The sequence below is a fragment of the Primulina tabacum genome, chromosome 1 (genome assembly GCF_025594145.1).
Source record: "Primulina tabacum isolate GXHZ01 chromosome 1, ASM2559414v2, whole genome shotgun sequence".
In the NCBI taxonomy this organism is placed as follows: domain Eukaryota; kingdom Viridiplantae; phylum Streptophyta; class Magnoliopsida; order Lamiales; family Gesneriaceae; genus Primulina; species Primulina tabacum.
This window is the reverse complement of record NC_134550.1, coordinates 7616035-7630085: the sequence shown is the minus strand read 5'-3', so window position 1 is coordinate 7630085 and position 14051 is coordinate 7616035. Positions and strand designations below refer to the sequence as shown.

General features: G+C 33.3%; 2 protein-coding genes across 2 annotated transcripts; one reads left to right on the top strand and one right to left on the bottom strand.

The window, feature by feature from the left end:
* Nucleotides 1–2655: 2655 nt before the first annotated feature.
* Nucleotides 2656–4208, bottom strand: LOC142538784 (aquaporin PIP1-2-like). The gene is made up of 4 exons (XM_075644084.1): nt 3805–4208; nt 3384–3679; nt 3128–3268; nt 2656–2984 (listed from the first exon to the last, which is right to left on the bottom strand). Exons 1-4 carry the CDS (start codon nt 4133–4135, stop codon nt 2892–2894), a joined length of 861 nt encoding a protein of 286 aa, XP_075500199.1. The 5' UTR covers nt 4136–4208; the 3' UTR covers nt 2656–2891.
* A 6119-nt stretch (nt 4209–10327) lies between these two features.
* On the top strand, nt 10328–12820 carry LOC142538779 (uncharacterized). The gene is made up of 2 exons (XM_075644080.1): nt 10328–10521; nt 10841–12820. Exon 2 carries the CDS (start codon nt 10907–10909, stop codon nt 12596–12598), a length of 1692 nt encoding a protein of 563 aa, XP_075500195.1. The 5' UTR covers nt 10328–10521; nt 10841–10906; the 3' UTR covers nt 12599–12820.
* Nucleotides 12821–14051: the final 1231 nt, after the last annotated feature.

The window sequence follows — 14051 nt, the reverse complement described above, 5'->3', positions numbered from 1 at the left end:
GTCTTCGTCAGATTCAAGAGGCCCGGGATATCATTGCCTCGGCAACCAAGATGATCAGCCAATCCAATGCCACAATTGCCTATTTTGAACAACTAATTGCGGATTATCGGTTGCGTCTCGCGGTAGGCGTACATTCTGGCCAAAAAGGGGGAGATAGCGATGATGTACCTGGTTCATAGGCTGGTCCCTCGAAGGCAGTGATAATGAGGAAGACACTGATGAACAAGTTGATTAGGCTCATGTGTTGCTCCTTGTTTCTAATAAACTTGTTTTATGCTTATTTTTCTTTGTTATTGTGTCTTGATAATTCAGGGGGAGAAGCAATTTACAACTCAGGGGGAGTCATTACTCAGGGGGAGTTGGAGTATTTTTGTCAATTTGTTAGTTTTTGTCCAGAATTGCAAAAAGGGGGAGAATGAAAGGAATATTGTATTCCAAAATTCATTTTAGATATTATTTTGATTTTGCACTTCTAGACAAATTTAATAGATTTGTTTTTCCAAGATTTATTATATCATATCATTAGGAATGATTCAATTTAGTTGGAAAATTATCTATAAGATATAATTTTCCTTGTTTATAGGTGTGAAGGATCCATGAAGATCTAGGTCAAAGAAGAGACTATATATACAAGGGTCCATTATCAATAGAGGGTGACGGCCGCAGGAGTTTTTGCTGGTGAAGACTTGCATACAAAGCACGAGGGTTCGTCAGTCAAGTGACGGTGTTGCTAATTGATGTAACCTACATCCAAGAACAACACTGACGCAGAGTGGTTGTTTGAAGGATGTTTGTTTTTCGGTTTTGTGTGTGAACAATACGTTGCTTGCATCTGATGTTTATTTTGAATTATATATTGATGCAATTTAATTCCTTGGATTGTCAGGGAATTTAGTTTTGTTAAGTTTCACTAGTATTGATTTTTGGTGTAAACGATTTACAGATTTTCTAGTGAATTTCTTGCCATGAGGCATTGCACAAGTACTAGTACTTGTGCATGATTTTACCGAAGTGTTCATTTATTATATGTTCTATTGTTTGCCTTTAATATTTAATTTCCGCTGTCGTGTTGTGTTCTGTGTTGACAACACCGTACACAACACTGAATTCTGACAAACTAATTTTGAATTGATCAGTTTCTGTACGTTTATGCGAAGTAATCCTTTCAAAAGTCATCAATCAATATTTCATAAGTAAATTTTTCTAAAAATTCACTCTCAATGGAAAGGATAGCTAATGCATTCAATCTTGTTTGGGTTATGGTTGGTATCAAACAAGATTTGATCAACATCTTCAATTCAGAAAAATTTATTATTTTATGACTTCCGGTTCTTGATATACATCATCTCCATCCAAGTCTAAAGCATTTTGTCATGTTCATTTTTTTTTCTTTATTGTTTCATTTCAAGATTCTTGCAACAAACTTTCAAATCCTCCTAAACCAATGAACTCAATTTTTTATGAATCCAAATTCCCAAATTTCAGAAGCACTGAAAAGTTATCATCCGGGACCGCCATGTCCATCAACTCGAAAACTCTCATTAGCGTTGTTCTACATTCTTCGGATGATATAACACAGTCCAACTACTTATTAAATATTAAAATCGACCTTTTGGCTTCATATATGAATATGTGGAACAAAACAACATGATTCTTTATTTGTTTTTTAGTGAGATTTTTTAAATTTTAGTTTTTTTTTTAAAAAAAAAATTGAATGGAGAGATTGAGGGTTTGTTTATTCGAGATTCAGTAATTAAATACGTAAAAATACTTATCAATTTTTCATGATCTGTTTTATTTAATTAAAATGAGTTTTCATCGTCGTTATATTAAGTCAAAATCGAACTACCTTAAGTAATTATTTGAGGATTTTTTTTATTACTTTTTGTTTCTAGTACAGATCAATTGATATATAAATTGAGGCAAAAACTTGTGTGAGACAGTCTCACGAATTTTATTTTGTGATACATATATCTTATTTGGGTCATCCATGAAAAAGTATTACTTTTATATTAAAAGTATTACTTTTTATTGTGAATATAAGTAGGATTGACTCGTCTCAAAGATAAAGATTCGTTAGACCGTCTCGCAAAATACCTTTTCGTAAATTGAAATATTAAGTCAAGAGAATAAATAAGACAAATACTAAAATAAAAATGACTTATCTTGTAATTTGTTTACTTGTTGTCACGAGATAAGTTCGAATAATCTATCAATTAAATATGACGCGGGGAACAATATATAATGAATTCTATTTCTTGAATCATATCAACTTGCCAACATTTTTTAAGCTGATTAAATTAATTTTTTGGACAGTTCATGATAAATCTATATATAATTTAAAAACATAGATATTAGATTTTAGTATGTTAGAATAATTGAGTTGTTTCCAAGAATCGTATGTGTGTGATTTAAAATAATATTTATTATCAATTTTCTTGTCATGATGTTGAAAATGAAACCTAACCCAATTACCCAATCATTTGATAAGTCAAATGCAAACCGACGTAGTTGGGATCATTCGATCCCCGTAGTCGTCTCATGTTCGGGGGATCCAATGGCTATCGTTCGGTGGGCGGTTCAGTAAAAGCGCCGTGTAACATGTGAAGGTCAAGCTGGACAAGTATTCAAGAAAATGGAAGAAGAGAGCCAATGTAGGGACTAGCCAGCTCTATTATTATTATAATGACAGACTTCTTCTCAATTCACAGCCACAAAAAATATTACAGTGACACCATAGCTAAGTTGAGCAAATGACATTTTTTGTGGAATAATATTACACAATTGGTGACTCCAAATGCATACATAGTACAAAGGGTAAGAAAAAAACATTGGCCACATGTTGAAGATGATAGATTCCCCAAGGGATTGTGTGTGTCTTGGCAGAAAAATCATCTAGACTTGAATGGAATGGCTCTGATCACCACTACATGGTAGATAGCTGCGAGTGCTGCCCCGATGAATGGTCCAACCCAGTACACCCACTGCAAAATACACATCAGATAGAGCAGAAAAATCAAGCTTTTTTTACCAAATCTTGTGTGACAAGTGCTAATGATTCAAGTTTCCTCCCGTTGTTTCGAGTATTTGGGAAGAGATATGAACAAGAAAAGGATTTTTAGCGTACATGATCATCCCAAGCCTGGTCGTTGTTGTAGATGATGGCTGCTCCAAGACTCCTGGCGGGGTTGATACCCGTGCCAGTGATGGGGATGGTGGCCAAGTGCACCAAGAACACCGCGAATCCAATAGGCAGAGGGGCCAGTAACTGAAAATATAATACAATTAGCTAGATGAGAATTATTTTTAGAATCACAACAAAAGCATGGGATCGTCACTCGTATAAACAAGGTGATAGTTGCGAATTGGATACGAGGACGTACGGGGACGTGGGAGTCTCTGGCGCTACGCTTGGCATCAGTTGCGGAGAAGACGGTGTAAACAAGCACGAAAGTGCCGACGATTTCAGCACCAAGGCCATCACCCTTGGTGTAACCAGGATTGATGGTGTTGGCCCCACCTCCCGCTGTCTGGTAGAGGTTCTTGTTGAATCCCTTCACCACGCCCGCGCCGCAGATTGCCCCCAGGCATTGCATCACCATGTAGAACAGCGCTCGCGTCAAGGACAGTTTCCTCGCCAAGAATAGCCCAAATGTCACCGCCGGATTGATGTGACCCCCTGCAGTTTCACGAAGATTTTTTATTCAGAAACAAACCATAAGCCCACAACCAAACGAATCAAGATCTTAAATTTAGATTCCACTGGATACATGATCAGATATGGATCTAAGCTAAGAAGACTACCTGAAATTCCAGCAGTGCAATAAACAAGAGCAAAAATCATGCCGCCAAACGCCCAAGCGATGCCTTGAATACCAACAGTAGTACACTTGGAATCGGCTTTTTTATACCCCATGACTGTCAAGATAGTCACGTACAGGAACAGAAAAGTGGCGATAAATTCAGCGATGCCAGCTCTGTAAAACGACCAAGAACTCAGCTCCCCCGGCTCAAACAGCGGCGCCGGCGGCGGCTCCTTGTAATCCCTGTCTTCAGTCTGCGCCGCCGTCCCGATCGCCTGCCTCTCCTCAAACTTATTGGCTCCTAGACGGACATCCTCCTCTTTGCCCTCCATCTCTTCTCTCTTTTTCACTCTGCTAACAAGAACTCAAGAAAATTCAGCTGATGGCCTTTCTCCCACTGGCAAGTGATGTCTTAAATACAGGAATAGTGGGTGGCTAATGGGGCCTAGTGACCTCCATTGGTGACTCAAATTTCAATATATAATATTACCGACCATCAATAATTGCGGGGTTTTGAGTTAATAATTTTTGTATGGATATTGAAATTTTGTTGGCTGGTGAAAGTGACAACTCTTTTGTTTGGCATAGTGGAATGATCCCACCCGGCGAAACGAGGCCTTTAGGTGTGAGAGATGATGAATAGAATAGACTATTGCCACCGCCCACAGCTTGGTAGTGGTACAATGGTGGGGTAGCGGCGGAGGGGCGGCGGCCGATTCTTCCGGATAAGGAGTGGTTGGAGGTGGATATGTGACACTCTTTTACCGTTCTATATCACGTTTAAAAATTGTGCTTTTTGTCTAAACTGACGTAGAAATAAATATATATGATTATTATTAAATTTTTATTAAATATATTTTTTTCCTGATATTTAATTTTAATATAGAATTCTAACTTGATAATCAAAAGAATAAAATAATTATTTTTAAAAATTTGACAATATCAATCTGTTAACTAATATTGATGTTTTCTTGTAGATAATTATAAATTGGCAAAAATTTGTGTGAGACGGTCTCACTGATTGTATTTTGTGAGACAATCTCTTATTTGAGTCATTAATTAACAATTATTACTTTTTATGCTAAGAGTATTACTTTTTATTGTGAATATCGATAGGGTTGATCCGTCTCATCGATAAAAATTCGTGAGATCGCTCAAAAGAGATCTACTCTTATAAATTTTATCGACGAATTTTATCTTCTGACTTACTCAAATAATAGTTTAATCATTGGATTAAAAAAATTAAATATAGCATTCGTTGCCCTTCTCCTCGGGGATGGTATCGATCATGCTAGAATTCAATTCATAATCCAGATTCTTCAATAATATTCCACTTAGACTTTCGTTCCTCCAGACATGATAATATATGATTGAGTTTCTAAATTTATTAACATTTTTTTCTTATTTTATACTTCATTCGTATTATATATTTAGATTTATATGTATTTTCTCATATTAATAAATTTATTGGAAAAACAATCTTGCATAGAACATTTTTATTTTATCTTTATTTAATTAATATTTTAATATGATATAAAAAAAATTGATGGAAGTAACTAATGTATTTAATAAATAGAGGTAGATTGATAGAAAAAAAATAGAGAAAGTAATACTAAATATAGTCGTTGACTCGTTATGCGGCAAGGCCAAATAAATGTATTCCTCTAATTCATATTTATATATAATTGGTATCAATGTTTCATAATTGCACTAGTGATCGAATCAACGTATCTTAAAAAAAATGGTTTAATCACTTGTTTAGTCGAATTGTAAAAATTTTATATTATATAAAATTTAATATAATATATCAAATAATATATTTTAGATTCTAAATATTTTAAATATATATAAATAATGCTAAATATATTTTTCAAAAGTTTAAAATCTAAACAACATTCATATAATCAAATTTAATTATATATATATATTGACAAAATATAAATCAAGATAAACTCTAATACTATTAATATCAAACGTTTACTACTAGTAGAGCTATTAAAATAGGCTAAGCACATCGGCTCAGCCCACCCAGCAATATATAATAGGGGGAGTTTGGTTGATGAAATATCAACCCATTTAGAGGCGGGCCAAATGGTTGAGCTCATTAGACAAAAAATATAGTTGTTACTCAAGACGCAAATTTATTTCTTTATACTCAGCGCAAAGTGTACCTATTTGAGCACTAATAGGTCTGGTTGTTAGGCCAATGAGTACGAGAAGATGTATATCTATCTGTTGGTATTGCATCATATCTCTTAGAGACAGATCTTACCATTTTCCTACCATCAGCCATTTCTCAGTAGAGACAATATTATCCGTTAAGATCTAATGTCAATCTTTTACGGCCCACCTAGTCAACCAGATCAAGCGGTGCAACGTCAATAGTTTGAAGCACGATAACTTTCTAGGAGGTCAATCATCCTAATATTACTCTCACTAATATATAATTGACCAAACATTCTTTCTAAGGATCGAACGTCTATCACTAGACCAAAAACTATAGATGTTAGCTAAGGCGTAATTTTATTTTTTATATTCATGGCAGGGAAAAGTACACATATGCGACGCCCGAGGTCGAAGAGGGCGAGTGGTGATCGCTGGTGCCATGAGGTTGCACGGACAATGAGCGGCTCCTGTTCGACTTCTAGGCGAAGGAAATATGAATGAACGGATCCCATAACAGAATGAGAGGGATTTCAAAAAATATTAAGGTATGAGACTGTATAGTTGAGGAGTGCTTAAAAGATTTGATAAGTATTACTCATATCAATAAGATAATATTCTTTTCGATAGCTCATCACATAAAAACTCAAAAGTTAAGCGTACTTGACTTAAGATAATTCTGAGATGAGTGGCCCATTGAGAAGTTTCCCAGAGTGCGTATGAGTGAGGACATAAAAATACTAGAAAAACCCGTCTTGATACAGTAGGGACACTCGTCGAATCTGGGGCGTTACAACCTACTTCAATGCTAATGGGTTGGGCTGGATGTTAGGCTAATGAGTTCGAGGAGGTATGTGTCTATCTTTGGTGTTGCTTCATATCCCTTAAAAATCAGTATTACCTTTTTCTATCACCGACTATATCCCCAACAGAGATAGTATGACCCGTTAAGATCTGATGTCACTATTTTACAGTTCACCTAATCAACCAGATCAAGCGGCACAATGTCAGCAGCTTGACGCACAAGAAATTTCCAGGAAGTCAGTCACCATAATCTTATTCTTACTCATGTACGCTTAACATAACAAATACTACTAAAATAATATTTTTGCTGAGTTAACTAGGGATGGTAATAACCTGATCATGTAAATAGGGACCAAAAGTGGAATCATTTACGTCAATGTTTCATTTATGCACTAACCTGCTTCCCAGACTAAGGGCATCTGCATCCGTAGTCATTAATCTATGTTATTAACCTTCCATCTCTTCAAAAAGTGTGCGGTCCACGAGCCACAATCATTATATTAACACTTTCCCATTATTAACATACACTCACATTCATTTAATATCAACCTTCATTATTTATAAATCTCACTATCCACTTATTCATCTTTTTTATTTTATATTAATTAAATATCTTTCTAATTTTGTTTAAAATTTTACAATAAATATTATTGAAAATAAATAGTATTATTATTTTAAAATAACTTAATTTCAATATTAATGAAAATATTATTGAAAAAATATGAAAAAACAGTTGGGATCTTTATTATCATTCTGTAAACTTATAAATTATAAATATTTAAAATAACATAATATTATTGATTTAAAATTAATTAATGTTTAATAATTTTATTGATTATTTTACGAGTTTCATTTATTTAAATTTAAAATTTATTATAAATTTGAATGAAAGCTTATAACATAGGAAAAAACAGTTGAATGAAATTAAAAACAATATATAATCAAATATTTTGAAGTTTGTAATAAACCTACTTTATTAATTGTTGTTGTACTCTGTTGAAATATGTTCATCTAAGTCGGCACGAAATTAGTGATGTACTTAAGAGTCACGTGGTTCGAAATTTTTTCGGAGATAATCATGAAAGAGCCGTTTGACTTTTTTTAAAAAATATTTTTTTTTGTTGAAATGCAACGGCTCCTTCCAACCATTGGTAACCTTTTTATATTTTTTAAAAAACTAAAATGTCGGCTCTTTTCATAATAAAGTGCAATTTTTTAAATGGAGAAATAAACATTTTTTTTTGAAATCATGGATGTATGTGTATGTAGTCCGTAGAAATATGTGTGTAGTCTATAGAAAAAAATGGACTAATAAACAGGTTTTTTAAAAAATTCAAATAAAAGTTTTTAATTTTTTTTGGAAAAATATGGTTTTCAATTTTTAAAATTGATATAATGGGAAATAAAAAAATAATTAAGAGAACATAAAATATAGAGTTGTATAGTTAATTAAACGTATAAACAATAGTGATTATATTAAAATTTAATTATTGGAAGGATGTATTTTTCACTACAAAACAAAAAGAATAAATAAATAAATATATATATATAACCAATAATTAAATTTTAATATATATATCAAACAGCCAAACGTTTGGCTTTTTTGAAAAAAGTTTTTAAAAAAATTAATGGAGCAGTGTGTAATGGGATACAACACGTTCTCCTAACGACTGTGTAATGTATGCGCCATACGTTTGTGTCTAACGCGTGTTTTTAGATGATCTTTTGTCTTTTTTAAAAAAAAATTATGTGAATTAACGAGATTAATTCAGTTGAATTTCTATGCTGACATGACAGCCAAGATTAATAATCTATATATCCACATTGGTGCATGAATATTAATTGGTGTTAATAATTACCTATTGGCCATTAATGCACCAATGTGAGTGCTCTAATGCATTAGTACAAAAATTTGAGTGTACATGAAAAAAAAATAGCGATCATGGATTTTATAATAAAATCTAATGTTAACATTTCATTAAGATATATATAAAAAAGATATTGATTTTTGTAGTTTTTCTTCACTGAATTTAGTATTTTATTCTAATTACTTGCTTATATTACAGTGTTCTAAAAGGTGCCTCTTAGGACCGTTTAGGCGACGTCTATGGCACTGAGCGGTCGCCCATCGTCCCAATTTTTTAAATCCACGCAACTGCCTAATATAATATATATAACTTTTTAATTTTTTAGAAATATTGTTTGATATATTTTTCTATCAATTTATTAAGAAAAAAGATGACACACCTTTAATTTTGAGTTAAAGTATGATATTGAGGAATTATAAGAGAAATGTGGAGATAAAAAAATTTAGATATTTAAATAAAAAAATAAAAACCATCTAGACGGTTGCTTAAGCGCCTAGGCTCTAAGCAACGGGTGGCCGTCCGACTATAGTCCATCGCTTTTTAGAACACTGTTATATTATGTTCTGTTTATTTTTGGAATAACTAAAACACCTATATACATTAAAACTAAATTAACTAGGACCTTCATAAAAAAAATTTGGAACTTTATATTAGATGTAATTTACAAACAACAAAATTAAGAAATAATAATAAAATATGAGCAAATGATCAATAAATAATCATTTCAGTAGTTAAATGTGTATTGAGTTTCTATCATACTTATTATATTTCTGCAATTCCTGGTTAACACAAAAAATGTTTATGCACTCCCTGAGGCCATGTGTGTTTTTCGGATGAAATTCAATACAAAATATTGAAAATCTGAAACAAAGATATGATATTTGAGAACTAAATATTGTAGATATGACACCAATATATGATTTTTGAATACATAAACATATATAACAAATTTTGATATTATTGACACGTAGTTTTTCGGCTGAAAATCTGGTACAAAACCTTGAAAAACTAATGTTAATCTATGATATTCGAAAACTAAATGTTCCAGATTTGCTACTAATATATGAGTTCTGAGTAACAAATATGCATAACAAATTTTGATATTAATAATATGTCTTTTTCGGATGAAAATTTGATACAAAACTTTGAAAATATGGTATTGATATTTGGGTATTAAATGTTCCAAATCCGACACTGATATATTATTTTTTTATTACCTAAACATGTATAACAAATTTTAGTATTAATTACACGTGTTTTTCGGATAAAAATTTGTATAAAACTGAAAAAATGTGATACTGATATATGATATTTCAGTATAAAATCTTTTAGATTGGTTACGAATATACGATATTTGAGCACACAAACAAAGTATAAAAATATTGATATTAATATAGTTGTTCAAATTTTATACTCAAAATTTTATCTTCTATATCAAATTTAAAACAATTTGTTATGTAATTTCATATATATGTTTTAGATTCTCAATATTTTATACCAAATTACATCAGAAAAAATAATTGTGTTCCTCGGGAGTATGTACACATTTTTTTTACAATAATAGAAGGCAGAGAAAGTTTCTGCTTGGGATTTTGAGTTGATATTATTATTTTAATATTTAAAATTAATTATAAAAATAAAAAAAATTAATGAAAGTGAGGTCAATTAACATTATTTTGTAAACATGGCGCTGATTAGTGCCTCGCTTTGTTGCAGCCACATGAATTTTTTATCCTCCTTCGGAAGCTTTCCAGCTTTCGGAAAAAGACAGCAAGAAAAGAATCAAACAATTGACAGTAGAAATCATCTGAACAACCTGAAGATTGAATCTTTACTAGAAAACGTTCGAGTTCGTATGTTTTTCTTGTAACCCTTTCCAATTGGTGAGTTTTTATAACTTTTTTTCTTGGGGTATAATTGGTTTATTTTGTCTAATTTTCAGTGTTTATTTTCTTTACCGGTTGATATAACCGAGAAATTTTACGCCCAAGTATGTTTTCCCCCGATTTTGAGGATTAGTTTTCTTAGTCATACTCCGATTTTATTTCACACTTTTTGGAATTGATTGATTTAGTTTGGGAATTTTTGCTAGATTTAATTATAGATGGAATCTAGGTTATTCTTTTCTTTATCAATGATGCAATATGGGCTTATGCAAGGGTCATTAACTTATTGGCATTTCTTGTCGAACATATACAACAGAATTGGTTGTTTTATATGAGGAAGGGAAAGGATTGATTTCATTGCATAGCATAGTACAAAATCAATATGGTGTCAAATGATAATTGCGAGAAAACCGGTGAAGGAGAGGGGTCTAGTGTTGTTAAAGGCAAGAATCTCGCCCCTCTTCATATTTCAACGTCTCAAAGGGGTCTTATAAGTGATGAAATATCGGGAAATGGGTTCAAAGATGGCCTTTCTCCTCTTTCCAAGAAGCTCAATTTCTTTATGTTTGGTAAATTGGACTCTCCATCTGTGAAGTTTCAACGCATAGCCGAGGAGAGGGATGTATTTTCGCGCTCGGTGCCATCTTCTAGCAGTCTTCATATTCGTGAACGCTTTCAGCGAATATTTTCTCGGAAAATCAATTGGAATAGTCTTGGGAAGATCAGCCAAGAATGGATAAGGAATCCCATGAATTTGGCTCTTTTTGTTTGGATCGTATGTGTGGCTGTTTCCGGTGCTATTCTATTCATGGTCATGACTGGAATGCTGAACCACGCTCTCCCGAAGAAGTCGCAAAGAGATGCTTGGTTCGAAGTCAATAATCAGATTCTCAATGCGCTATTCACACTCATGTGTTTGTATCAACACCCAAAACGGATATATCACTTTGTGTTATTATTGAAATGGCAGCCCGAAGATGTTGTGAAGCTCCGTAAAATATACTGCAAGAATGGCACATATAAACCCCACGAATGGGCGCATATGATGGTAGTTGTGATTCTGCTCAATGTTAACTGTTTTGCTCAATATGCATTATGTGGTCTTAATTTGGGCTATAAGAGGTCGGAACGACCCCCAATTGGGGTCGGATTGTGTATATCTGTAGCAATTGGTGCTCCGGCATTTGCTGGAATTTACTCTATGCTTAGCCCTCTTGGCAAAGACTATGAGCCGGAAATAGATGAAGAAGCAGCGATTCCAATTACCACAGATGATAGTACAAGGCAAGAACAATTGAGGAGAAGATCACTGGAAAAGAGATTTTCATTTGCGTCAAGAGATGAGCAAAGAACCGTGGAGACGAAGCCACGGTGGAGTGGAGGTATTCTTGATTTTTGGGACGATATTTCCCTGGCTTACCTCTCGTTATTCTGTAGCTTTTGTGTTTTTGGATGGAATATGGAGAGGCTCGGGCTAGGCAACATGTACGTCCACATTGCAACGTTTCTTCTATTTTGTATGGCTCCTTTTTGGATTTTCAATCTTGCTGCTATTAATATCAACAACGAGACTGTCCGTGAGGCTTTAGGCGTGACTGGAATTTTCCTTTGTGTGTTTGGACTACTTTACGGCGGATTTTGGAGGATACAAATGCGGAAAAGATTCAACTTGCCACCATATAAATTTTGCTGTGGTAAACCTGCTGTTTCCGATTGTGCTCTGTGGCTTTTCTGCTGTTGGTGCTCACTTGCTCAAGAAGTAAGAACTGGGAATTCGTATGATATCGTAGAGGATAAGTTTTGCAAGAAAAAAGACGATTTATCATCTATATCCCCGTTGCCTCGTGAAGATGGAGAATTCCAATTTATATCCGGTCCTAGTTCTCCTTCCGCCAACAACTCTTCTCCATCACATATCATGAAGGCTAACTCCCCTAGTCCAAGCCGTTTTTTCAATGAGCACCAAAGGCATGTTGCCGAGCATTCTGTTATAGAACACAGATCTTTTGCACACAGTAGAGATGAAACAATGTCGCCGCCGGCTCCTTCGGTTATACGAAGAGACGTGATATAGCATGAAGTATCTTTGAACCATCGTGCTATTTGTATCGATACATTCAGATAATCCATGAATCGCTCTTATGACGACCCTTGTGTTGTAACTTTATGTAAGTCTAGGGTGGAGTGTCTATTCCGTTGCTCAATATTCCCAGATGCCATAAGAGAATGAGTTTTCTGGTATATGTGTGAATGAATTCAAAGATGTCAAGTTATTGGATTTTCTTTTGTTTTTGAAGTGTTCTGTGTCCTTCCTCTCTAGGAAAGATGGAAGTTTACTTGCTGGGAAGAGATATTGAATCTCATTGGAATATATTAAAATAAAATGGATTAAAATTATTATTCTCACATTTTGAAATTAACAACAAATATCATTGTAACGAATTATAAATGTTCGATTTAAGATAGCAGAAATCTATTTTTTTAAAGTTAACAAAAAAAAAATTTACTTTAATGAACACTAAGTGAAATAACATTTGAATAAGATGAAAAACAATATATCAAATTATTTCCGCTAAATTTCTAAAATTTAATTAAAAAAACATATTATAACATTAAAATTAACTTCTCGATTTAAATGAAAAAAACATATTATCATATCACCCATTTGAAGATTGATGGTCCTTTATCTGGAGCTTCTTTGTTCCGCCTAAAGTCCGGCTATTCTGGTGGAGTATTTCCCATGATTGTATCCTCACTAATCATAATCTAAGTCGTCAACATGTGCCAATCAATGAATCTTGTATGATTCGTAATTTTCCCATAGATTCGTCCTGTCATGTTCTATTCTTTTGTCCTACTCTTAAAGTCCTATGGAAAAACACATCATTCCAGAATGTCATAAAAAAAGCTTACCGAACCACCACTATGGAGATATGTCCATCACTATGGAGATCATGGTTCGCCGGAACGGTTGCGGTGCTTGAAACGGCAACTACCGTTCCAGTTCCAATGTTATGTTGCGGAACGATTGTGGAACGCTTGTATAAAAAAATTAATAAATTCAAAAATTTGGTAAAAAAATTTAAATATAAATTCTATTATACTAAAAAATAAAATATATGAAGTTATTACAAATTAATATATCAATACAAAACGATTTTACAATAATAGCACAATAAGAAATACACACTAAAAATTATAACATACCAAAGCTAATACCATGAAGAGTGACGCGGAGGAGCGAAATCATTGTTATATTCTTCATCAGTATCTCGTAGATTAAATTGATTTCGAACATTTGGATATTGACGTGATTGTCCATAGGGATATTGATTAGATTGAGATGACGAAAGATCATTAGAATGAGATTACTGATTTTGTAATAGTGTTTCGTGACGACGATTATAGTATCCGAATCCACGATACACAGTAGAACTATCAGCTGTACTTGAAGATCTATACTCGGGACCATGACGTCCAACACCACGCCATATAGATGATGAAGATTCATTGTATCTATCACCAAT

What these genes read in the sequence shown, in the direction of transcription:
- LOC142538779 (XM_075644080.1), top strand. Translation starts at nt 10,907, where the DNA reads ATGGTGTCAAATGATAATTGCGAGAAAACCGGTGAAGGAGAGGGGTCT.
- LOC142538784 (XM_075644084.1), bottom strand. Translation starts at nt 4,135, where the DNA reads ATGGAGGGCAAAGAGGAGGATGTCCGTCTAGGAGCCAATAAGTTTGAG. An exon ending in TTGCACTGCTGGAATTTCAG is followed by an intron (nt 3,680 to 3,804) that starts GTAGTCTTCTTA and finishes GTGAAACTGCAG; the next exon opens with GGGGTCACATCAATCCGGCG. An exon ending in ACCAGGCTTGGGATGATCAT is followed by an intron (nt 2,985 to 3,127) that starts GTACGCTAAAAA and finishes TGTATTTTGCAG; the next exon opens with TGGGTGTACTGGGTTGGACC.